The 25,918-nt window shown below is 51.0% G+C and overlaps 1 protein-coding gene across 2 annotated transcripts in view; it reads left to right on the forward strand.

The window, feature by feature from the left end:
- The first annotated feature begins 618 nt into the window (after positions 1–618).
- KATNB1 (katanin regulatory subunit B1) overlaps positions 619–25,918 on the forward strand; it is a 26,716-nt gene continuing 1,416 nt past the window's right edge. Inside the window, exons 1-18 of one of the 2 annotated variants that reach the window (XM_075940449.1) lie at positions 619–738; positions 2,886–3,229; positions 6,429–6,559; positions 11,722–11,839; positions 13,444–13,544; positions 14,810–14,851; positions 15,585–15,668; positions 16,481–16,596; positions 17,113–17,184; positions 17,438–17,588; positions 18,671–18,858; positions 18,976–19,106; positions 19,890–19,940; positions 20,131–20,207; positions 21,130–21,234; positions 23,486–23,635; positions 24,019–24,095; positions 24,478–24,552. In XM_075940449.1, coding sequence (XP_075796564.1) covers positions 3,190–3,229; positions 6,429–6,559; positions 11,722–11,839; positions 13,444–13,544; positions 14,810–14,851; positions 15,585–15,668; positions 16,481–16,596; positions 17,113–17,184; positions 17,438–17,588; positions 18,671–18,858; positions 18,976–19,106; positions 19,890–19,940; positions 20,131–20,207; positions 21,130–21,234; positions 23,486–23,635; positions 24,019–24,095; positions 24,478–24,552 — 1,709 coding nt within the window. In that variant the 5' untranslated portion in view covers positions 619–738; positions 2,886–3,189. Of the gene's footprint in view, positions 849–2,885; positions 3,230–6,428; positions 6,560–11,721; positions 11,840–13,443; positions 13,545–14,809; positions 14,852–15,584; positions 15,669–16,480; positions 16,597–17,112; positions 17,185–17,437; positions 17,589–18,670; positions 18,859–18,975; positions 19,107–19,889; positions 19,941–20,130; positions 20,208–21,129; positions 21,235–23,485; positions 23,636–24,018; positions 24,096–24,477; positions 24,553–25,918 lie in introns of both variants that reach the window. The other variant, XM_075940448.1, reaches the window with a different exon arrangement.

Consider the following 25,918-nt stretch of genomic DNA (forward strand, 5'->3'; position numbering starts at 1 on the left):
TGACCCTGATGGAAGCACCCGCCTCTCCTTGCACCAAGGCGTGGGGCGGAGCCTTTCCCCGGGGCTGGGGCTCTTGGCAGGCCTGTGGCAGGAGCTAGGGGCATCCCTGGGGGCCCATCAATGGCTGTGGGGGGAGGGGTGTCCCTAGCCTCTACTGGCCAGAGCCAGGCAATGGGCACAGGGCGTGGGTCACGTGACGGCTGGTCCTTCCATTCCTGCCCGGCACCGGCCGCTGGGGGGAGGCAGGATCCTGGGCTAGAGCGCGCCCGGCCCTCGGCGCCCCCCTCCCTTCGGGCACCCTCGGGACAGCCCCGCCCCCCGGCTGCCATTGGCAGGGGCAGGCCCCGTGTCACGCCAGGGGCCCGCGCTCCCAGCAGAGCCGCCCTGAGCCAACATGGCGGCCACCGAGCTACACCAGCTGGCGGGGCCTCTCTCCCCCCTTTCTATTGGTTACCGACCCGAGGGCCTAGCCAGCAAGCTCCGCGGTGAGTGGCCATAACGTCCGCGGTCGCTAAGGCGACCGACCGACCTGTCATTGGTCGCGTTCATACCTGGGGGCGGGGCCCCGAGCCGCTCCGCCTGTGCGGATTGGCGGGGCGGGAAGGCTGAGCGGCGGCTTGCCTGCAGAAGAACGGCGGGGACAATGGGCTGCGCTGATTGGCTGGCGGGCTGCGTCGGGAGGGCCAGGCGGCGCGTGTGATTCGGCGGAGGCGCCGCGGGGGCGGGGCCCGGCCCGAGGTTTGTTGTGAGGGGCCGGTTGTCAGGCAGGGGCCAATCAGGGTGGGGGATGGGCGCAGGTGGGGGACGGGGCCTGGAAGGCGGAGCGGGGCCCGGAGCCGCCGCGGCAGGTAGGCGGGGGCGGGAACGAGCCGGGTCCATCCCCTGCCGCGGCCTGCGCCGGGGTGTGAGCTGGGAGGGTCCCGTGCCCATCCCCCTCCCCGGCTCGCAGGCCTCGGCGTGGGGGGCGGTTGGGATTCGGGGCCCAGTGTGTGTGTGGGGGGGGCCTTGTTCACCCCCCCCGGGGGCCCAGTGTGGGGGGGTCATTCACACACACCCCAGTTGGGGGCCCAGTGTGTGTGTGTGGGGAGGGGGGGGGCCTTGTTCACCCCCCCCCGGGGGCCCAGTGTGGGGGGGTCATTCACACACACCCCAGTCGGGGGCCCAGTGTGTATGTGTGGGGGGGGGCCTTGTTCACCCCCCCCGGGGGCCCAGTGTGGGGGGGTCATTCACACACACCCCAGTTGGGGGCCCAGTGTGTGTGTGTGTGGGGCCCTTGTTCACCCCCCCGCTGGGGGCCCAGTGTGGGGGGGTCATTCACACACACCCCAGTTGGGGGCCCAGTGTGTGTGTGTGGGGGGGGGGCCTTGTTCACCCCCCCCCGGGGGCCCAGTGTGGGGGGGTCATTCACACACACCCCAGTTGGGGGCCCAGTGTGTGTGTGTGTGGGGGGGGGCTTGTTCACCCCCCCGCTGGGGGCCCAGTGTGGGGGGGTCATTCACACACACCCCAGTTGGGGGCCCAGTGTGTGTGTGTGTGGGGGGGGGCTTGTTCACCCCCCCGCTGGGGGCCCAGTGTGGGGGGGTCATTCACACACACCCCAGTCGGGGGCCCAGTGTGTGTGTGGGGGGGCCCTTGTTCACCCCCCCCAGGGGCCCATTGTGGGGGGGTCATTCACACACACCCCAGTTGGGGGCCCAGCATGGTGGAAACCCTGGTTCATCCCACCCCAGGAGCCATCCCCAGGCTGGGTTGTTTGGTAGCTATGGGGTTTGAATTTATTCTGATGCTGGTTCATGGAGTAATAAGAACCAGGGGAGCTTGACTGTGGGGACCCCCCCCCCCCCAGCTCCCAGAGTGTCCCAAGTCATGTGTGGAGCCTGGGGGAAGCTATAATTGTGGCTTCTCCCAGTAAGGGGTTTGGGGGCTTTATGTGTCCAACCAGTTCGGAAGCAGGAACCCCTATAGCAAACTAGCCACACAACTGGCCAAATAGCCACAGGTGGCTAGCGGCTAGCATGTTGGACACCTCGGCTTTATGCCGAGTAAGCAGAGTGGGGCTGCTTGCTTGCCTGAAGAGGCTTTCCCCATGGAGGCATGATTGGAGGAAGTTTATTAACTCACCTGTTGGTCCTCTCTGGAGCACTGTGGTGAGTGGATTCACGTACACATGCTCACTTACCTTATAGATCACCAAAGAGAATTGGGTATCAGTGGGCAGGTGACAAATACTAGTGTAAGGATGCTACGCTGCCCCTGAAGAGAGATGGATTGTAAGTCAGTGAAGACAAGAAAGAGCTGTCACCTTCATTATGATTTTGTTTGTGGCTTAAGTTACAACTCAAGGGTTTAAAATTCAATTGCTTAACCGCAGTGGCTTCCTAATAAAGGTGGAGTAGAACTTGACTGACTGTATTTTGAGTGACCTGTTAAGTGGTTGCCTAGTAAGCTTTTTCCCTTGTGCTAGTTACATTGATTTGTAAACGTCTTCAGGACCTAGCCACTGAACTAATCTAGTTATTTTAATAGTTTTAATTACTGTATGAATAACCCGAATTAGCCATGCAGCAATCTTACTGAATTGATCCTTGTTTTCCTTTTGCTGTTGAAAGCTGGGAGATATGAAGTGATCATATTCTTTAGCATACACTAGAATATACTTCGATGACCTTTCTCGCTAATAATAATGATAATACGTTTATTATTTGTAGTGTTATAGCACTTAAGAGCCCTAGTATTTGACCAGAACTCTGTTGGGCTAGGTGTTGTATAAACTGAACAAATAGATGCGTATTACAACTAGGCACTGAAAATGTGCCATCTTGAATTGATTTAGTTGTATCACAACACCTTGCTTTAAACATTAAGATTCTTTTTTTTTTCTCCAGGCAAACGTCACACTGATACAGATCAAGAAGACTAAGTCAGAACTCAAGATCTGTCCTGTTGATGGGAAAGTCAGAACTCAAGATCTGTCCTGTTGATGGGAGGAAACTGGCCACTGTTCCAGATACAACAGAATAAGAATTTTGAAAGGAATTTCATTAGTCTGGATGTGTCTGAACAGAATAAACAGCATAAACTGAGGCCTGGGGGGTTGAGCCCCACACAGATCTACAACGTGAACCTTTGTTGAGAGGAAAGGGGACACTTTTTTTTGTGGTGACCATCGGAAAGCAACTGAATAAGGAAATGGCAACTTCAGTTGCCACCAAGACAGCTTGGAAGCTGCGTGAGTGTCTTTTATAGTTTTCTCCTATCCTTCATTACATTTTTCAGTTTGAAAATGGGGGGAGGAGGAGAGAGAGAGAGAGTTCCTGTTCTATCTTGTGCTATGAATGAAATTTCCCCAATGAACTGTGCTCTCCCTTTCTAATATGACAAAAGAGCACTCTTTTAATTCAGTGGTTCGGAGGGGGGTGGAGGATGAGAGAGACACTTGTAGAATGGTGACACATGGTTTCCTCTGAACATCCAGCCAAGGTTTCTGATAACTGGAGGTTGATCCAGAGGTAGTGTCCCTTTGGGATTGGCAGTGATGATAATCTCCTATTCATCATGGTGATTCATTTCCATCATCAGGAATCTTCAGATTCCTGTGTTCTGAGGTGGTTTTGGTCATTACATCTTTTTCCCTAAATTTCTAGCTTGTAACAACCCTATTGATTCTCTAATTTAGTACAAGAACAGCCGAGAAACAGGTTGGAACTTTTATAAAGCCAAGCTTGCCTTGGATTGTTCTCCTTGTTTAATGTCCTTATTCTGTTTGGATCACTTTCTATTGCTATCTGTACCATTGGTACTGGTATAGTAGGTTCTTGGCTCACTGGAGGAAGTGTGGTGAGATCATTATAAAACCTGTGTGTCTTCTTCTGTTGATTATGTCTCTGGCTTCAGCAGAAAACATTCATGAGAGGTGGTAAACTTCTATTTTTAATCTTTTCTCCAAAGAAAAACAGTGGCAAAAGATGTCCAAAAGAGAAATACAGAAAAATGCTTCTCTTGAAACTGTTGCAAATTTTTTGTGAGATGGCCGAGGATAAATAGAATGAGTGGGAAGTAATTGATTGTCCACAAATGTGCATTCCAGGCTGACTCTTTGAGGCCCAGAAATGGATTACTGGGAATATTGCCAGTCTGGGTCACTATGGGATGCGTCTACACTGCGCCTGTAGCTCGAAATAGGTTAAGCAATTTAAGCTACACAAATTGCGTCGCTTATTTCGACTGTATTTCAAAATAGCTTATTTTGAAATTTGGCGCTGCCTACACAGGGACTCTTTACAGGGACATCAGAATAGTGAGCCTGTTGTTTTGAATAGCTGTTTCAGGGTACTGGAGGTATCTTGAAATAGTGCCACTGTCTAGACACAACTCTATTAGCGCCCTTCTTCTAAATATACAGGGTAACTGGCATATATAAACAAAGTCTGTATAGCACCTTTCCATACTACATACCTGGCATCAGTCAGTGCTTCTATTCATTTTTTCAGAATCAGAAAAACAGTTTTCTTACTGTCTTCTCCTTACTTGCCCCCTCCCTCAAATTCTGAAGTTCACAGATTACTGGAAAAGACAGCACTTTGGTCAATTTAAAATCTCCATCCCATTTCATTCAGCAACTATACATGTGCTTTTGATCTTTAATAACACTGTGTCCTACCTCATTTTTAGCTCCACCTTCAGAGTAGTGATCATTCAAGTCCTAAGAAAAAGGTGTAGCCAGGATAATTAGGTGTTTAAAGGTTGCTGAACCAATATGTGGTAGTTAATGAGAGCATCTTATGAAAGGGTTTGTGGACTTAGGGAATTTAGTACTTCAAAGAGTGAGGGTTCTACTACCACTTTTTTTTAACGCTGGCATAAAATTGTAATCTGACGTTTATAATCAGGGGTTGAATGCTTCAGCAATGACTTTTAAACACTGCACTACATTATTAATAAAAGATAAAGAGGGGGGTATTGTGAATATTCACATTTCACTACAAATTTAGCACTGCACCATCCAATGTTAAATAATCGCTATTTGTCCATTGATACCAAAGGAAGATTTATGTAACTGGTATTATATGTGACTTTGATTTTCATGTGTTGACACATTCTCTGGTTTAGTACTGTCATGTAGAATATTGGTCTTTCATTATACCGCAAGTCCATCTTCAGCAAACTTCCTTTTCTCATTTAATGAATAACCTAATTACAACTGTAACATGAAAGATGTTTCTCAAGCCAATGTGAAAGTTATGTGTATTCACTTTTTGTAAAGTGCTTTGAGATCCTCAGATCAAAGAGCATGTAATTTATTCCTGCCCTCTAAAATCTTGGAATATTAGTGTCACTTGTAACAAGTGAGTCATTTCACACCCAACTATCAGAACGAGGGCTGGATTGGTTATTAGCTAGCATTTTTACAAATGTTTTTTAACTATTATCAATACAAATCTAGTGGGCTTTAAAAGACAAGAACTTTTTAGTTTTGTTATTCAGGAAGTGGTAAATGCATTTGGTGAAAATGTAACAATTTAGGTTCATTTTGAAATGTGCGCTAATATAAAACATGCAGGTCTGGCTCCTTATAGTGAGAATTCTCCAAAGTACACCAAGATATTGGGGCTGCCTTCTCCACCAGTCTTTATGAAAAGCTACTTTAATCCCCTCCCCCCAAACATGACTTTTTAGTTTTTCTTCCTCGTTCAGTCCCTCTAAAGCATATTCGTGTCCATCCTGCCAATAGGGATGTCTTTTGTCCTTGCCCCATGCTGACTGTATTGCTCTGCTTCACTTACATTACATGCTGAGAATATAGGCAAAGTCCCTGCCAAAGCTGAAGTAGAAGGGAGCTCCACCCATCCCAGGAGCTGAGTCTGATTTTGTCTGTAAGGTAGCACGCTGTGCAGTTACTGCAAACCTGCCAGTTTGTCTCAGCTAGTCAGTCTTAACTTTTGCTTCCATCCAAAACAATATTAGCGGGCCTTTCTCTAAATGAGTGGTAGCTGCTTTGTACTATGCCAACTTCTGAGACCATTCATCATGCCAGGACAGTTCATACAGGTACTGATGACAAACTAGTTTCTACAAGGCATGTGCTGGAACCAAGCAAATTCTTCTTTTAAAAGCTACTGAGTTACTATTAGTGAGATAAGAGTCTTTGTGAACCACCTTGAGACTAGAGAGGGATGTGGAAAGTTGATTGGCACATGTCATCAAGCATGACGGACAGGGCCAAGAGGGGGCTGCCGCAAACAAGATAAGTAAGTAGTGTGGTTTCTTATCTGAACTCTAGGGTGGTGCAGTTTGCCCAGTTGAAACTGGGAAGTCTTTCTGTAGAATGAAGATTACTAGTCTGCCAGGGGAAGAAAGTGATTACACAAGATAAATTGGGTATAATAAAAATACTTATTGTGGCTCTTTTTTGCTTTTTTTTTATACAGAAGAGATCACAGCTCATAGCAGCAATGTGTCCTCGCTGGTACTGGGCAAAAGTTCAGGTCGGCTGCTGGCAACTGGCGGAGATGACTGTCGGGTCAATTTATGGTCAGTTAACAAGCCCAATTGCATCATGGTAAGAGGTGGCTGTTTTTTTATTTGGTTATTGTTTTGCTTGCTGCGGGAGGAGGCAATTGATTTGCATTATGAACACCAGAGAGAATCTGGCACATCCAGTTATAAATGCCCCAATGAGGCTTCACTAAACCTTCTTCTTTACTTGGGATTGCTGCAGATACAGTCAGCTAACTTTGGTGGGCTAATAGCAGCCAGCAGCCACAGAGTTTGAAAGTGACGTTGTCCCTTACGCTCACATGACTCAGAACCGGCTCTAGTTCTCTTCCCATTCCCTGATAAGGCCCAGCTTTGTGACAGAGGCCTGCAAAAGAGAAGGGTCTAAAATGAGTGGCATTTAATAAAAATGGAAATGATTCATTTCTTCAGCAGGTGTACATTTTTTCTATGACTCTAGTTTCTTGATTCATTAATTTTTATTGGGGAGATCACCAGTTACGTGGGTATCAGGTGAATTTGGGTCTCTAGTAAGGGAAATGCACAGAGCGAGGGGATAAGAACAGGAGCAGTATTTAGGAGGAGTTCATAGGTGGTTGAATATGTGGGGAGGGCAATAAGATGTCCTCATAGACTTTCTCGTTCACCATCAACTTAAAAGTGTAATCCTTAATTCTTTCGTCCCTCTCAGCTAGGGATGTCAAGAAGTGTGTAATTCGCTCTCGTGTAGTCAGCAAAAATTGTGTTGACTATATGATTAATCAATAAGGCTTAGCAGTGAAAGCCCTCAGTCCCAGCTCGTGCTGGGTCCCAGCCTCAACCCTGCTGCTGCTCTGCATTATTAGTCGATTGGGGAGCCGGCTTGCAGGCAGGCTGGCTGGCTCAAGTCTAGCTTGTGCCAGCTCCCCAGCCCCTTAATAATGCAGTGCACAGTGACTATTTATTCTGGGACCTGATACAAGCCAGGACTGAGCCAACCTGTCTGTGTGCTGGCTCCCCATCCCTTATTAATGGAGAGCCATGGAGAGGTTGATGCTGGGACCTGGCCAGCCTGTTAAAAAAATGTACTTGTAGAGCTGTGGGGAAGTGAGGGCAGAGATGTGTATATCTGATAGAGTTAACCAATTGTTTAGTCGTCTACACCAGCGTTTCCCAAACTGTGGTCCGCGGCCCGAAAAAAAATGCCGGGCCTCAGCGTGCCTGGTGGCTGCCGGCCCTTAGGCCGATTCGACCCATTTGGTCGAATCGGGCCCCACGCCCCTGCACTCGGAAGTGCGGGCGAGTTAAGAGCCAGGCCCTGCTCCAGCGCTCTGTGGAGCTGGGTCTCTCCCCGGCTCTGCCTGGAGCAGGCCCCGCCCCCGCGCGTCCTCCCGCCCCGCCCCCTCGGCCTGGGACATCTCTGCCACGCGCAGCTCCTCCTTGCCGCCTGCCGCCTGTGTGCGGCGTTGCACGTGGGCGGGGAGGATGCTCGGGCATGACGTGACGTCACGGCCCGGGGTTTCGAATCCCGCGGGAGGCACGTGGCGGGGCCTGGCTGGCTCCGGGTTCGGCCTCCAGGGCCTGAGCGCGGACCCCAGCCCCGCAGCATGGAAGGAGAATGTGGGAACCGGCTCGTGCGGTGGCGGCGGCGGCGAGGAAAGGAGAGGGGGATGGCACCAAGGGACAGGGGTGCAGGAGAGAGAGACATATGCCAGGGGGCCAAGTGCAGACCATGAGGGAAAGGGCAGGAGGGGAGGTGTCAGTGGGAGGGGGGGCAGGGGTATGCTGAGAGAGGGGAACGGCACTGGGGGCTGGAGGGGGAGGTGCTGGGAGAAGGCTTGAAAGAAGGGGTGGGCATGAGGAAAGTCAGGATGGAACAAATTGTGTGTGAGGGCACAGAGGGGCAGGAGGGGAATGGGGCAGAGACTGGTGAGGGGGTGGGTATTAGGGGAAAAAGCGGGGAAAAGGAAGCACCAGGAGGGTGCAGGGCTAAGGAAAGGTGCAGGTGCCAGGGGATTCTGGGGTGAGGAGGAGGGGAGAGCTGGCCACCGGAAGCAGAACTGGACAGGGGAATCAGGGCAGGCTAGGGAGATTGGGGGGCTGGTGGAAGCGGGGCTGCAAGGTTGGGGGCAGGGAGCTGGCCGGGGAAGATGTGGGCGGGGTGGGAGAAGTGGCCGTTGGAAGGAGGGCTGGATGCAGGCAGCGGGGCTGGCCAAGGGAGACTGGGAAGAGAAGCAGGGGAGAACTGGCTGCCAGGGAGGGGGTTGGGGGAAGTGGGGCTGGCCAGAGGCGCAGCAAGGGGAGCAGGGGGGAGGAATGAATCGGCCTGCAGGGAGTGGAACTGACCTGACCCTGTTCCTCTCTCCCCCCCCACCCACAAAGCACGAGTTAGTCTGGCACAGGGATTCTACTGTCGTGTCGTGTCGTGTCCCCTCCTCCCCCCACACACACAAACCCCTCGAGTAGTCGCGAACTGTCTGGCTGGTAGACACACTCGTGCAGCCTGAGCACATTTACCAGCCAGGCAGTTCGAAACTACAAACTGATACATCTAGTAGTAATACAACTTACCTCCTGAGAAAATACCAGACATGTCATATGTCTGGTATTTTCTCAGTTTGTTTTTCATGTGTTTATATTTTTGGGCTGCAAAAAGCAGAACTGAAAAATAAAAAGGGGTTCCAATTAAAGTAAAAAGTTTGGGGAAACCCTGGTCTAACCAGCTTTCTGTCTGTCTTACAGCCCATTTATCCAATCCATATTCCTTAACTTGCTGGCAAGAATATTGTGGGTGACCATATCAAAAGCTTTGCTAAAGCTGGCACTGGGAGATTTGGGAGGACCAGAAACAACTTATTTGAATATTCATCATTTGATTAATGAATATGCAAATGAACATTACTGGTCCTCCAAAAGTTCGTGAATGGATTTACTGGTCCCCGTGGCAAAAAGTTTGGGAACCCCTGAACTACACTATTCCATCCCTACTCTCAACTGTAGGCATTTCTTCATTTTCCTCTCTACTCACCTTTTCTTTTTTATGGTTGTTTCCACTTCCATTTGTCACTCTTCCGTTCTCTTTGCTGTTGATTTTTCCACATCATTTTTTACTACCCTCTTCTCTCTCTTTGCCCAGCTTAGCCCAATCTTAACCCTTGACATCTGGGGCGCTGGAGAGAGCAGTGCTCCTGTCTCTGTAAAGTTCTTGGTTTTGTGTCTTGTGTCCAGTGAGAAGGCAGAGATCACTTCTCTCTGTAGAACTGCTGAGATGTGGCTGTGGGGTTGGGAGGGCAAGAGAGCGCGGGCTCATAGCACATCAGTGCTACTGAGTGCAGGGTGACCAAGTTCTAGTTTCCAGCGAAATTGGATCAAAATCCTAGTTAGTAACTGGTGGGGGCTGTCATGCAAAACAAGGGCAGTCCAGAACATCTGACCACTTTTGATATCCGTCCTAGCACTTGCTCAAACAGTACGTATTGGACCTGCTGTTATTTGCAGCATGCAGCTATTACAGGGTTGCAAACTATTAAAGGCTTAGTGTTATGAAGGGTTTGTTTTACAGATGAGTATGTCAGGTGATGGGGCTTGCGCCCTGGAACTGGGACACATCTTGGAACAGGACGCGCTCCCCGTTGCATCATATCCACTGCTGGCCAGCCTTTGCCTCTGCATAAAACTGCGTCACGACATTGTGCTGACTTGACCATATGCTGGGCAGGGAGAAGCTGTGTGCAGCATTTGAAAACATGCTATCCTAAGAGCGCAGCTACCACAATAATAGGAACTGAAGTGAAGCACGTGCCAATTACAAAGGCATCTAGTGTTCATCTGTGTTGCATCCTGCTTTGATGTTTGATTTGAATGTTGGAGAGGTGTGCTAAGTCAGCGGGGGCTTAGGATTAGTCCGAAGAGGCATAAGATTCTTCATCTCTTCACCCCACCATTGAGGGCAGACACACCTGCAGCTGAGTTTGTGATGTTACCATAAAGATTTGCCTGGGTTTTCCAGGGAAGAGGGAGAAGTCCGGACCTAGAATTTTTAGTGTTTGTCTGTCTGTTTGTCTCTCTCAAAGCACAGGCTCTGTTTGTCGGGGGCAGGGTAATTGCTGTGACTATACTGCTTTGTGTATAAAAGACATCCTCAAAGAGATGCCGCTGTTTTGGATTGCTCTGATATTCGCTGTTAGTGCTCCATTTGCTTGGACCCCCAATACCTAATGTTTCAGGAGAGGGGAGCCAAGTGACTTAAGCCTTGTGACCCCTGATTGGAATCAGTTCTCCGTTGCACACAAAACCTTAACAGTTGCAATGTGACCGAAAAGCGATCCCAAGCATAACGTGAAGAAAGAGCCAGGTGGGTTTGAACTTGTCACTCCCTAGAGAGCTAGCTAGTATTATTCCAGGGAGCCATACAAAGGACAAATAAAGGAGAGAGTGCGATCGCAAGTGTTGCTTAATGGTACCAACACACATCTAAGAGCACACATTCATTAGTTGTGGTTGTGCACAAATGAATTTGATTATTAGAATAACTCAGTGTTTTGATGTGTTCTGCATTTCACGACAAAGGCATTTTAATTCAGTTGTTACCTATTGCACAATATTTATACAATCAAGTTAGTAAGCCCTGCCTGCCCCTTGAGGATGAAAAGCACTGTGTACGTGTGGGTAGTTGTTACTGATGTTGCGGTATTTTAACACTGCTGGTGTGGAAGCCAGCACTGGCTAGTGGCATGTACGACTTTGCTTGTGAGAAGGCTTTCAAATAGTCCTGCTTATGCTCTAAGTAGAGCCGTAATTTTGTAACCAGTTCATGACTCATTTACTGCGAACATGGTGTAGTTGTGTCTATATGGCATCTTTTTGCAGCATAAGCATGTGTTGACCTAATTTGCACATTCACACCTACCAATTGACCTGCCCGCATCTGTACCAGCATGTTCTGGAAAAATCTGGGCAACTATCTCCTAGTGCCATAGCAACAGATACAGCGCTCGGAGGATATGCATGCGGAGTGATACCTGCAGTACTTGGCAGGGGTGGGGGAGGCAATGCATTGTGGGATGTTATGCCACACTGAGAGCGGGCAGGAGGGCAGACCAGCCAAATTGGCTATGTACTTAGGAGATTCTGTCCCTGTTGCCATCTAGCACGCCAGCCCAGTTACAGGATAATGCCATGTGCCAGCATAGATCTCTCCAGAGTTGTACCTCATCTGCTGACTGCTTCTGTTGGCTTTTCTTGCAGAGTTTGTCAGGTCATACAACGCCAGTGGAGAGCGTGCGGATCAACACAAATGAAGAGCTCATTGTCTCAGGATCCCAGTCAGGGTCCATTCGAGTTTGGGATCTGGAAGCTGCCAAAAGTACGTTTCGCTTCCCCTTCTCGTCTTCTATTTCAGAGACAGTGAGTGTTCCCTTCAGTTCAGAGCCGGGGTGGTGCTTGAATGCTTTGGTGCCAGGTTCCACTGAAGCTGTGTTAATGCATGTGTACACTTGCACAGTTATATGTGTACACACGGTGTCCATGTGGGTGTACATAGTTTCATGTTGAATCTGATTTGAGAGGACGGATGTTTGGGAATTTGGCCTGTGCATTCCTGACAAATTCACGTGCAAGTCATCATTGTAGGACACCTGCCGGTAATCAGCAATAGATGAAACGGTACGTTTTAGAACGTTGATGGTAGAAGTCATGTTCTTGAGTCTAGTCAATTGAGGGTACATTTCTGTAAATAAAAGGTTCATATAACAGCCAGCAACATGTTACTTGAACTTCTGAGGCCAGAAATATATTTTTCTTGTTTTCCTTCTGTATATCTTTTTGTAGCTTGCTCTAATGTTTGCTAACTGTATGCTACCAGATAAAGTTTTTAATTTGATTCGCAGCTTGGAGCCCTTTGACCACTGTGAATGGCCTCTGACCCTAGCCCTAAGAATTTTACTCTGCACATCTGAACCCAAAGGTCACTGGGCCAGTCCATGTACTGCAGTTTCTGTGTATTGCTGAAGTAGACTCAAAAGCATTTTGATGAAGTGATGTACCTGTCACAGTTCAGAGGTGAACAACATCTGCATTCCTCCTCTGTGGCCCACCAAGGCATCCACTATAGACTCCCAGCTCCTCAGCTGTCACCCCTCTTGTCTCTCTCCCCTCTGACTGGGGTTTTTCTGGGCCATACAGTTCCTGGCCTACAGTGATACACCCAGCTCCTCAGTAATCAGACTGCTTAAGCAGGGCAGTGGTACCTGTTTGAATAGCTCTAATTGCCAGCATCTATAGCTGACCAGCCCTTTTTAGACCAGCACATTTATTCTTAAGATAAAAGCAGTAGAGAAAACGTATTCAAACCAACACAAGAACTTCCATGCATGCCCCTAGGCTTACCAGACATCACCCCAGCTCCTGCAAGGGCTCTGCCAGGGGTCAGTCTTCCACACCCCACCAAGGAGTCCCGACTGCCAAATTCATGACGGCCTTCAGTCAGAACAAGCGCTCCCCCAGATAGGTCAGGCTTTCCTTTGTACAGCTTGGGCTTTGCTCCTGACACTCCCGGAACAGATAATCAGCAGACAGTAGCACCACGTCAGAAACTGGGTGTTGGTGTGTTTTTCTCAACAGTCTATTCTTGTCTGGCTGATTGTTCATCGAAGTGCCTAACGCACTCCAGGTTCACGTTCCATGACCCCCGAGAAAGAGAGATTATACGCTGTCCTAGCCCACAGTACCACGCAAATCCTTCATTCCATACGGTGCCCCCCAACCATGCTTCAGCTTATTTCCCTGAGGTCTCCAACAGAAATTGCCCTTTGTCACAATGTGCAGATGCATAAGCTGGGCCCAGGATACAGCAGGAGTTTGTGTTTGATGGTAGGAAGCAGCATAGCTGGACGTGTGCATTGTCTGTGGGAAAATTAACACTGACCCATGGGTTTTCCCTCCCTCCCTGTGCATCTTCTCCCTTTCCAGTTCTTCGTATATTAATGGGTCACAAAGCAAATATCTGCAGCCTGGATTTCCATCCATTTGGCAGCCTTGTAACTTCTGGGGCCCTGGACACGAATATTAAGGTAAGGCCGGTCTCTTCTGGACATACCTCTTTACTCCCTGTGCATTTGTGTTGGATGGTGAATAGACTGTCCTGGGGGAGGTTTGTAAAGCGTCAGTTGCATGTGTGAGGCGGTGTGTTCATGGATGATGGCACAATTCCTGCTTGTCTGCGGTATATTTGAGGGAGTCCATCTGTCGAAGAACTCCTCATAAATAGGGAGAACTAGGACCACCAAATTCGGTATGAGCAAGGGAAGGGTTTGGTTGTGCCAGGAAAATGGGATGTGCCTGGGATGGGGTTGCGTCTCAGAAAACCATAGAGACCTGACAGAATCACCAGGCAGGGGAAAGGGGCTGGCTGGAATGCTCCCCTCCCTCCCTCCTGCATGGGACTGTCCCAGCCCCCACGCCTCTTCCCCCTCCCAGCTCCCTTTAGGGAGGGTGACAGAGGCTGAAGCTTCTTTCTGCTATGCCCTCCCCCGATTTGTACAGGAACATTGCCGGCTGTTCCTCTTCATCAGGGGGCGAGGGGAAAGTGCCCAGTTTGCTGCATTCCTCACTCTGGCTGGAGACAGACAAACCTGGACCTTCCCCAGCCGGGGGACATGCACCCTTCCCCTGGCTGTGTCTGCTGGAGTGGCAGCGTCCATGGAGAGGTGCTTCTCACCTGGCCCCTAGCTGCTGCGGTGAGAGGGGCCTGGAGTAGTCCTCTCTCCCCAGGGCAGCCTGCACCCCACCTCCCCAGCCCCACCATTTTATTTTCCAAAATAGCTAAAATGAATCGCATTAAGGACTGGAGCAGGGCTGGGTACGTTTTCTAGTATCCTTATAACTGAAACGCCTCCCAGTAGGAGGAATCTGATTCATCACTTAGCATTTATGGTTTATCCTTCAAGAGTCTCGGTGTTAGATGCCAAATAACCGCGGGGTACGCAGGTGTGATACCATCGGTGGGGCTGCACCTGCTGGCACCAGGCCTGCATTTGGCCCTAAGAATTGAGCTTTCCGGGGATGAACTGGCTTGCCAGCAGGCTTTCCCACTGAACGCTGCAGCTGTAGCTGGATCCCATGCCAATCCTCCCTGGGTAGAGGGGTGGAAAGGGTAAAGAAATACACCTTGTATAGGCTTGTGTTTTAGCAGCCCCCTGAACTGCTGGGTTCCTGTCCCATAGCCGTACCACCGCGTCTTTGAATTCTCCAGGAGGGAGAGCTGCCATTCTCTTCTGACTTTCAGGGTCCTTCATAACTGTGGTTCTAAGCCCGTGGTTTGTTTCCTTTCCTGTAGCTCTGGGATGTAAGAAGAAAAGGCTGCGTCTTCACTTACAAGGTAAGGGGGGGGCTTTGCTCTCATCTGGTAGAGGAGATTTTCTCTGATTTAGGGCACGTCTAGACTACGGGTTTTTTCGACTGGAGATATACAAATTCAGCGCTAATTTGCATATTGTCTTCCAATCACATTTTCGAAAGCAGGTCTTTCGAAAGTGAAAGTAGTCTGTACGCGGTTTTTTCAGGGGAAAAACCCCTTTTTCGGGGGGGAAAAAATGCTCTTTCTTAAAAAAAAAAAAAAGGAGGTTTACAAGTCGTCATCGTTCCCCCTCCCCCCCGAAAAAGGCAGGAATTGAGAGGGAATTGCCTAGAATTAATGTATTAATCCCTTGGTATTGGAAATGGATCAGATGTGACTTGTGAAGCATGCAATGATATCTGATGGCCTGAGCATTTGTTCAGTGCATGCTTGGAGAGAGAGGCGGCTAGAAATGATTAGCATCTCATTAGCTTACTGTGCGCTGGCTGGTGTTGGTGTTGGCAGATCATCCCGTGAGTGAGTGTCCGGTGGGTGATGGATGCATTGCCCTTGTGTTGGAGACTGTTGAATTCTTCGTGTTGCTTTCCCACCTTACGGTGGACCTTTGATACTGTAATCAGCATTGCTCGATTGGGCTGGTATCAAAATACAATCTACAATATGGAAAGAGGAAGCCAGGAATTCCTTCTCAGGGCACAACAAAAATGCAAAGCCATTGCAAGTTGTATCCGTGTTTTTTTTGGTTTTTTTTAAGGGTCACACACAAGCAGTTAGGTGTCTCCGATTTAGTCCTGATGGGAAGTGGATCGCATCTGCTGCCGAAGATCACACCGTAAAGGTATGGGCAAGACTATGTCAGGAGCCTTTACCCCTGTGGCACGTGAAGGGGGGAGATGTGTGTTTTACTTTTCCTCGCCAGTTTCTTCTCCACCCTCTCCCTCTCCTTATGCAGTGATGCGTGTCCCTTAGCTTGACAGGGTAAGTCTCTGTGCAGGGACCATGTTCTGTTGTCCAATAGGCAAAATAATCATAAAGGAGGTATGGCTAAGTGAAATACAATTCCTTCCTGTCCAACAAACAAGGCAGTGTCCTGCCTCTAAAAGTTCAGGGTACGTCGATTGGCAGGTGAGTTGAACCCCGGGCTGAAAATGAATGCTCAGTTGTCAGTCGGGTGGTTAGCCGTGTGTGCTCTCCAAAGAGCTGTCAGGGACACAGCTCACCGAATGCGATGAAAGAGAGAATTCAGAAAAGTATCTGATCTAGCGGCAGTTTCTTCTGATACAGTAGGGAAAGGTCAGGACAAGAGGCTGGCTTCGTTTTCAGCCTCAGTGCAAATGAGCTGGTCGGTCACTGCACCCAGTATTTATATGTGAAGACCAGATGATGTGAAAGGCACAGGAAGAATAACATGCAACACCTCCTAAATTCAATCCTCCCTTTGGAGCCACTGTATTTTCTTGCCACTCCCCCGCTGTGATAGAAGTTCTTTGACAGATCTCCAAAGAAAACCAAGACCGGAAAGACCCCCTCAGTCTGTTTGAAACCCTGTGTGGCCCAGAAGCAGGCCTGCCGGTTAGCAGCTTTCCAGTGGAGAACGATCCAGGGTAGACAAATTCTCTCTAGCGTCTGACTGTGTTTTCCTTCTTCCAGCTGTGGGATCTGACGGCTGGGAAGTTAATGTTCGAGTTTACGGGACATACAGGCCCAGTAAACATTGTTGAGTTTCATCCCAACGAATATCTCTTGGCCTCCGGCAGCTCTGATAGGTATGTGCACAGAACGAGAAAGCAGGAGTTCTAGGCATCCGCTGCTATACCAGCAGCATTGCTGTGCTTGTAGGGGGGTGAGGCATTCCCTCACTAGAGGAGTAGGACAGTTCCATTGCAGATTGCAGGTGTGCTATGGTGCCCTGCAGATCCTGCTGTGTCCTCCCAAAATCTAAGAGCAGCGTCTGTCATACTAGAAATCGACATGCTAGACTTTGGAGTTGCATGCTAATGCGGCCACAGACACACGCCTTTTCCCCACTGACGTGGAGGCAGTGCTAGAATCCCGTGGAACAATACACGTGTCCCTTTGCACCCGGGGCAGATCCAAATTCTGCTCTAGCGTGGCCTGCTGTTGGGTTCATCATTAGCACCCAGCAATACACTGCTGGGGAAATGGCTGTCCCATGCTAGTAGTAACTTCACACCCAGGTCTGGGTCTGCGGCCTGCTAGAATACAGCAGACTTGCAAGGAGACGTACAATTATTCTTCCCTTCGTTACGTTGTGCTTGTAGGACAGTCAGATTCTGGGACCTGGAGAAGTTTCAAGTGGTGAGCTGTATTGAAGAGGAGGCCACGCCTGTCAGGTATTACACTTGTACCTCAGTGTACCTGGTGGGAGGATGTGGTCTGGTTTAAGGGGCCGAGTTCTCACTAATAGGGCACTTAGCTAAGGAAGCTCATGCTACTGAAGCCGTAGCTATAGGGCACTTGTCCGTGGTGTTCACTGTGAAGCCCTAGCAGATGTCTAGTGACCTCAGGTGTGCAGCCCCGGTTTCCTTCGGAGACTTTATTGTTCAGTAACGTCTTGGCTAAAGCGTGGTCTCTTTCCTTTTCCAGGTGTGTTCTTTTCAACCCGGATGGCTGCTGCTTGTATAGTGGCTACCAGGATTCGTTGCGTGTGAATGGCTGGGAGCCTGAGTGCTGTTTCGATGTGGTCTTGGTGAGCTGGGGAAAGGTGGCTGACTTATCCATCTGCAACAACCAGCTGGTGAGCCCCTCTTCCTGAAATGGAGAGAAGAGTCTGAAAAATGACACCCATTCCCTGGGCTCCTTCCTGGGCCTCTGCCTTCTAGACACATGGGCCATGTTAGACAGTCACAGCTCACAGGTGGCCGGGGTCGGAATGCTTGTACAGTGTTCCTCAGCGGATCTCGGAATGACAGGTAGACGTGGGGCAGGATGGTTTCCATACGCTGCCCCTCGTGCCCTACTCCACGTTCCTCTGGCTTCCTGAGGAAGAAACGGGGTGAGTCCAGTCCCGTTTGCACCCTCGAACGTGGATGTGTGACACCGTGAGTGTGGTCCAGTGAAGAGTGCTAGCTTGGAAGGGTTTGCGCCCCAGTGCCAAGAGTCGGACTGTGTGCAGACACTCGTCCTGTAGAAAACAGGAGCAGTGGCATTTCTGTTCCCATCTTCAGGTGGGCGGGAATAGGAGATGGTGAGGTGGCACTAGGTTGGAGAGTAGGAAAAACTATTTCCCTGGGACGGGGAGGGGGTGGAATCTCCATCCCTAGAGGAGTTTAAGTCCCGGCTTGTCACAGCCCTGGCTGGGATGATTGAGTCGGGGTTGGCCCTGCCTTGGGCAGGGGATTGGACTCGATGACTCCCGAGGTCTCTTCCAGCCCAGGATTCTATGACACGAGCTCAGACTCTCCTAGTGAAGCCCTGTCAGAGCTCTGGATAGGACCTAGGTTTCCCGAGTTCCACTCCCATCACTAGCTCCTCCGCTAAGCTGCTTCTCATGTCCCCTAGTGCAGCCATTTGAAATATACCCCTGGTGCGCTTGGCCCGTTCACTGTGAGCAGTATCCGAGCTGTTACACTGGTGCCCTGTGACTAGTCTCAGCAACTTTCCCTGCTTGATTCTTCCATGTCTTGCTTATGTTCCCAGTTGCTAAAGGCCCTTCTGGCCATTATTATGGGATGCCTTGTTTTGAATGGCTTCTCGGCGGCGTTGTGCAGTCGATTTAAAGGAGACGAAACTCGAAGCCTAGGCCACAGGACCTCAGCTTAGAGGGGCGAATGTTGCACTTGGCCTCCTAACAAGTTTCCTTCCTCTTGCTCCTGGCAGATAGGGGTTTCCTTCTCCCAGAGTACAGTCTCCTCGTTCGTTGTGGACCTCAACAGAGTCGCCAAGTCTGCTTCTGTTCTTCCTGGGCTGATCAAGGATGATAGGCCACTGGCTCAGCCCACGCCCACCGGCTCCTCCCTTCGACGCATCTATGACAGGCCGTCAACTACCTGCAGCAAGCCCCAAAGGTAAGGAGGATCCCTCTGCACGTGGGTAAAGCATTCCAAATGCTTTACTGGGACGTGCAGAGATCTCTTGGATGTTCCCTGCCCGTCTGCTCCTGACCGGGTCCCTCTTGTTGGCAGAGTGAAGCACAGCTCGGAGAGCGAGAGGCGCAGTCCCAGCAGTGAAGATGATCGGGATGAGAAGGAATCAAAGGCTGAGATCCAGAATGCAGAAGATTACAAGGAGATCTTCCAGCCCAAGAATTCCATCAGTGAGTGCCGGGCTCTGTTCTGCTTTCCCGGGGGTAGCCAGGTCAGGGTTTGAGCACTTCAGAATTAACCGGCTCTAGCAGGAGGCGTGAACTTTGGCTAACTGGCCAGGCCTGTGGCTGTTTGGAGTTCACAAAACCTCTCTCTAAAATTCTTTTAACATGGGCCTCTGAACCCAGGGCTACATTGGCAGCTTGCTAGAAGGCTGTATCTAACTAGGCAACGGGGAAGCAAATTGCAACCCCTCCCCACTTTCAAAACAGAGGTATGGCCCAGAAGCCTACTCCTCCATCTTAAGTGGGATGCATTTCTGTAGGAATTACTGGATTGTGGGGTGGCTTTCATCACTTGTACCGCACAAAACCCATCAGTCTCCCATTGGAGGTTAAGTGCTACTCCAAAGGCCAGCTATGTCAATTTAGAAGGCCAGTAAGATGTTTAAATGTAGTAGAAGCAGTTTTATTAGCTTCCTTACTGGTGTCATTAAGAATCCATTATCTGTGCACGCTTCTTTCTGCTTCACTCTTCTCACTGACTTGGCTGCATGTTACCTTACTCTGCACTTCACTCCTGAATTCTGAGAATGTATCCGTCCGATTTGCTCCTCAGAAGCACAGCGGCTACAAACCGTCAAGCTGACACCCAGCAATACCAGCGTATAAGCTCATTGGGAGATAACCCAGCCTGCAGTGTCAGTGGCTGTCTAGTGTGAATTACTCAAGGCTGCTTTTGCTAATCTGTGGCCTCGACTTTCTTTCTTTTCTTTTTTTTCCTCCTCTTTGTAGCTCGAACTCCACCACGAAAAAGCGAGCCCTTCCCAGCCCCCCCTGAGGACGGTGAGTTGAGATTGTCCCTCTGAATGCTGGGTGAGGGTGGGTGGGAGTTGGTGGGCAGGTGGCTGCTTCAACGGGATGCTTCTTGTCCAGAAACACATTTGCCTTGTACTCAGACCTTTGACTTACATAGGCTCTGTGCTGAAAGCTGTTCCCGGAAGGGTGAGTGTGACTTTCCCTCTTCTCGCTCCAGAGCCTATTGCCATAAAGGAAGCAGCAAAGCCCAGCCAAGCGGTGAACGTTCAGACGCCATTGCCAAACCCAGACAATGTACGTACCACCTGAGCCATTCGGGTCTGTCAATGCCCCCCTTCCTCACGAGCTCCAAGCCTGAAGATTCTGGAGTGTTGCTAATCATGCCGGTTCCGCCATGCTCGTCAGTGCAGCCCCGGAAGGGAAAACTCTCCTCACAGCAGGGTCAGGTGTTGCGCTGAAGGCCAGGTCTCCAGCGTGGGTCCGTTCACAAGCAGATTTTTGTCTCTGCTACTTTAATTCTGTTTCCACGTTTCTAGTCTTGTTTCTCTTCGCCTCAAAGTCCGGTGTGCACCACAGAGAAACAGCTGTCAGATGTCCAGGGATTCTTTAACCAGGGCTGATTTGTACGTGAAGACTGACTGAGCCCCGTAGGATGGGGCCTCTCCAGGCACGTTCCGGCGGCCGATGCCCATTATCCTGGAACAATGGAATAATAATTTCCTGCCTTTTCCCAATGCCTTTCAATGGAGAATCTCTGTGTTCTTCGCAATCATTAAATAAACCCCACAGTGCCCCTGAGAAACGTTTTCTCGCTCTGTCATGCCAGCCATCTGGAGACTGCTCCAGAAGAAAGAGGGTGTGAGACTTGGGCACCAGGTATAAGAGGCAAGGAAAGGCAATGCCGTCTCAAACTGCCAGGCATGGCCCTCCCCACACACTGCCCCAAGAACATCCCCCGGTTCCGCCCGGCTCCTGGGCTTCAGCCATGCTGGGGCTGGGGCCGCTGGGGCAGTGAGACCTCCCTGTGCTTTGAGGCTGGCGAGGCTCTCATGGGGCTGGAGGCTTGCCCCTATAGTAGGAGGGGCTTGGCTCCTGTGGGGGCGGGGTCTCAGGCAGAAGGGGCGGGGCTGGTGGTTTGCCTTGCCCGGCTCTACGTTCACCCTCCGCCCATGGGGCAGAGCATTGCAGCTGTAACTTCTTTCACTTTCTCCTGCAGCCTGCGCCAATTGCCTCCTCCACCCCTGTGACCAGAGCTGAGCCCTCAGTCATTCCTGCAGCCAGGAATGCGCCCATTGGGCTGAAGGCCTCTGACTTTTTACCGGTAAGTAACTCGCTTATTACACAGGCTGGGAGGCAAGCAGGCGGCTTGGGAGACAGGGCGAGCCGCGTGGATACCTGGATCCGTTATAGGAGGTAGCATTGTCGCCTGCTCTGCCCACACATGGCAGGATTGGCTTGTGTTCGGCCAGATTGCTGCCCAAAGAACACGGGATAAATCCCCTGAGACTGCTGGTGTGCGGGGCTCCTCTTCGCACTGCCAGATCACTGCTCCCTGGGCGAGTCTATAAGCCCCATCACTGAGTGACGCCTGACTGGTCTCACCCGCCCTCTGCTCGCTCCTTGTCAGCCTAGAGATGCTCCCACCCCAGCTCCTGACAAGCTGGTGGTTGGTTGTTACTGCCTGATTGACAAGAGACAGCTGCCGAGGCGTGGAAGCGTACACACTGAGACCGTGCTGGCCGGTATGATGGGCAGTGGGCCAGCATGCAAGCTGCTTGACCTCGGTTTCTTACAGACCTTGCGGCACGGGTCCGTTGGTCTCTGAATTATTTCACTTGCTTCTTTGGCTCCCCATCCGGGATTGTCCCGAGAAGTTTCCCTGGGCAGAGTCCCTCCCTCCCCATTTCAGAGCAAGCCCAGGCTCTCCTCTGAGACCAGACTGTGGTCCGATGAAAGACAGCCGCCAGCGTGGCTTCGACAGGCGTCTCGGTGAACCGCAGACGAAATCCACAGAGAGGGTTGGTGTGTTTGGGAGAGGGAGTTCGGGGGAATGTGAAGTTGGTTGAAAATTTTGTGATTAGAAGATTTTTGAATTGGAAATGGAGTTTGTTTGAAAACAGCCTTTTTGACAGCAAACATTTGTGTGTGTCCGTGTCCGTGTCCGTGTCCGTGTCCGTGTCCGTGTCCGTGTCCGTGTCCGTGTCCTTTCCAGCACTTAACTGTTTTCTAATACTTGTAAGCTGGGACACAGTGAAAAGGAGTGAGGGAAGAACCCACCCAGTGCTAACTAGTAAAATCCCATGAAAGATACATTTACCACACTCTTTTTTTCACCTTTCTTCCTTGTTTCCAGTACGGAGAAGCAGGGTGTGTCTACACTGCACCGTTATTTCGAGAGAACTGGCGTTATTTTGAAATCACAATGCGAGCGTCTACACAGCTGTTCCGTTATTTTGAAATAATTTTGCAATAACAGACGGCTTATTTGGAAATCTGTAGACCTCATTCTATGAGAATAATGCCTATTCCGCATTCGCTATTTTGAAATAAGGCGCGTGTAGACACAGCTTCTCACCAGGGCCATTCTAAGTTATTCCTCCCCACTGCCTCCTGGGGCTCTAAATCGAGAGAGAGCATCTACATTAGGGAAGCCTGTCTCGGACTACAGGCGACCGCCGCACTTATTGGTTCCTGGAGAACCCTTATTTCCCACAGGCGCAATGTTATAAATAGCGGTTCCATTCCTAGAAACCCATTTTGTACCCTAAAAATACCAAAATGGACTATGGAAATGGAGGAAAACTAAACTAAATAGTTCAAATAATGCACAAAAATAACTAAAACGTGAAGACTGATGTGGCGGAGACGCATGTAGGTCAAGCAGCAGCTGCAGACTGGCGAGTCTGACTGACCTTGTGCGTTTCCTGTTTTGGGATGACACATGGAGTCTGCGTCGTACGCCGTCGTAAATGTGAGCTGTGGATGTTAATTTGGGGGGTTTAGGAGCTATCTTGAATGAAAAAAAGTGGTGGTAAATGTGGGAGGTCGTAAGTCGGGGGTCGTTTGTCATTTTGAGGCTCCTCTGCGGTGTAGACGTGCTATTTCGGAATAACTATTCCAGAATATCATATTTTGAAATAGCCGGGCAGTGTAGACGTCCCCTTAGAGATTAGAATTTAAATATTTCTCTTTGAAAAAAACCAAGTGCAATTTTTGAATGGGAGACGGAATGAAAATGAGAATTTAAAAATGTTCGTTTTGTGCTTTCTTGCGGGAAATCAATATTTTTCCAGCGGAAACATTTCAGTGAAGGCTTTTTTTCTTTGAAACTGTCCACCGGAAAGAACCCCACTTCTCTCCCCGCGCTAGGCTGTATTAGCTGTGTTCAGTTTGTGCTTAAAACTTCTGAGAACACAAGTCCAGGTTCTTTCCCAGAGAGCCCGTGTTCCTAATGCCAAGGGAAGCAGGGTTCAATCTAGGAAAGCTCCTCTTTATCCTCCTCCCCCAGTCTCATGCCAGAGCACCCGGCTCCACTGTCACATCAGTTGGTGTCCCTGTGTCTGTCCTTCCAGGCTGTGAAAAAACCAAGCCAGTGTGAAATTGTGGATGAGGAAGCCATGTCCCAGATCCGTAAGGGCCATGAGACCATGTGTGTGGTGCTCACCAGCCGTCACAAGAATCTGGACACCGTGCGAGCGAGCTGGAGTACCGGTGACATCAAGGCAAGGAAGTGGGATGTGCTGGAGCCAGGGCTGGGTCAGATTTACTCTGCGGGGTAGGGGTAGCAATGGGACAGGCCAGCTCAGCTTGTAGAGGGCTGGCTCTGAACTGCCAGCTACAGGAAGATACAATGTGTAAGCGTCAGCTCCTGCCACTGTGCTTTGGTGTCCTGTCTTTGTTCTGTAAGTCCAAAGAAATGTGGGATGAACTGTGGTGTGGCCGAGGCTGGAGCTAGAGTAGTCTCCCTGTTTCCTGCCCCGGACCTGTAGCTGGCTACTGGCGGCATGTGCTTCTTGTGTGTCTGAGCCTGGAATTTGGCAAATAATTCTCATGATGATCCCATGGGGCCTGTAACGTTTCTGTTCCTCCTCTCCCCTTGCCTCAGACGTCTGTGGACTCTGCCGTGGCTATCAACGATCTTTCTGTTGTGGTGGACCTCCTGAACATCGTCAACCAGAAGGCGTGAGTACTTGCCGTTGCCGTGTCTGTGTCCGGTCGGGACCGTCTCCTGCTCTCTCCGCTTGCTGTATCCGATAGCGGCTAGACCTGCGCTACCACCCGTTCAGCCCCTGAGTTGGCCCTGTGGCAGGCCTGGGCCCCACCAGCGTAAGAACAAATGCGTTTGTCATGTGCTTGTCTTGGTGGCGGTTACTGTCTTGTCACCAAATTCTCAAGTACTCCAGCCAGAAAGGGCCACAGCGGCGATTACGCCACTTTGCGTCATAAGGTGGAGTGAGTGCACTCGGTCAGCGCTGCGCCGGCTGAGTGGTTAGGGCTGACCCCAATGCCCTTCTCCTCCCGCAGGCTTGTCCTGTTTTCTTCGAGTGTCTTCTTCTCTTCCCAGGTCTCTCTGGAAACTGGATCTGTGCACTATCGTCCTGCCCCAGATAGAGAAGCTCCTTCAAAGCAAGTACGAGAGGTGAGATGGCCAGGAGGTGACCTCCTTGGAGGACAAGCCGGTGGAGAGGGGCTTTAAGAGCCACTGTGGAGAACGTAGCTGATCTCTAAAGCAAATCCCAGAAAGCCATGGAGGATGGAGCATTGCATGGATCCAGCCTCCGCAGGAGCGGGGGGAGTAGACCTTGCTTGGGCTTCCCCAGTACAAGGACATTGAGGGCAGCTGACTGTTGGCTTGTAAATACCCTGGGTTGAGGGGAGCGGTGGCAGAGCCAGGAGCGAGCTTGAGGCAGACTCAAGTCTGGCAGTGGAGCTTTGGATAACTGCTCTTGGGAGCCGAGACAGTCAGAGAAATGCGCAGGAGTGGAGCGTGCAGGACACTGGTTGGGCAGGTGACTGAGAGAGCGGGAGCATGGGGGTAGGTAGAGTGGAGCCAGAAGAGCAGGGTGCTCCAGGCACCATGTGCCGGGGCACTGAGCCACGAGGCAGCCTTCGAGTAGTTTGGAAGGTCCTGGGGCAGGCAAACTACAGCCCACAAGCCAGATCTGCGCCCCCGGCCACTGGATCCAGCCCAGGGGAGCCTCTGCCAAGCTCCCTGCCGGCCCTGCCCACCCCACTGCTCAGAGCAGCCCTCTGAACGCTGCGCCCGGCCGGGAGGACAGTTTGCAGGACAGGCAGTCACAAAATACCCTCCTCCTGGGCGTGCAGTGTTCACACTCAGCCCCCCATGGCTCCTGCAGCCAGTGCAGAGGCATGAAAGGGACCCTGGCTGAGGAACCAGCTGGGCTGCTGGCTGGGAGCCACCCAGGGAAGCACCTCCCAGCCTCTGGTGCCCTGCCCTGCCCCCCCAACACTCTGCCCTCCTGCGTCTTTACCCGTGTGACCCAAGCCCTCTGCACCCCTGCTTTAGCACCCATCCCCCCTTCCAGACCCGGCACCTCAGTGCCCTCTCCCCGGTCACAACCCAAATCCCTGCCCCCCTCCTGCAGTCCTGCCCCGGGTCTCAGACCCTGCGCCCCTCCTCCAGGTCACAGCCCCCTTTCCGCCCATCAAAACCTATTGCCCGCCCCTGCTGTGGCTGCGCAGGGAAGAAATGCAGGATGCCCCTCGGGAAGGACTCCCTGCCCCAGCTCTTCAGCACCACAGATTGGTGGAGCCCGAGTCCTGGCACAGAGCGCTTCTGTCCTGGAGCTGAAGATGGAGCAGGGGTCAAAGGTCAGCATCTGAGGTCAAAGGTCAGCACGGAGTTGGCGCCATCAGCAGCTCAGGCCCAGCTGGTGCTTTTCCTTCCTCCCTCTGATCCCTCCTTCCCCGGGGGAAAGGGGGGTGGGTGTCACCCCAGTGTGGGAGGCTGGCTCGGGGAAGGACCTCCGGCAGCGCAGTCTGCG

The sequence above is a fragment of the Pelodiscus sinensis genome, chromosome 12 (genome assembly GCF_049634645.1).
Source record: "Pelodiscus sinensis isolate JC-2024 chromosome 12, ASM4963464v1, whole genome shotgun sequence".
NCBI lineage: Eukaryota > Metazoa > Chordata > Testudines > Trionychidae > Pelodiscus > Pelodiscus sinensis.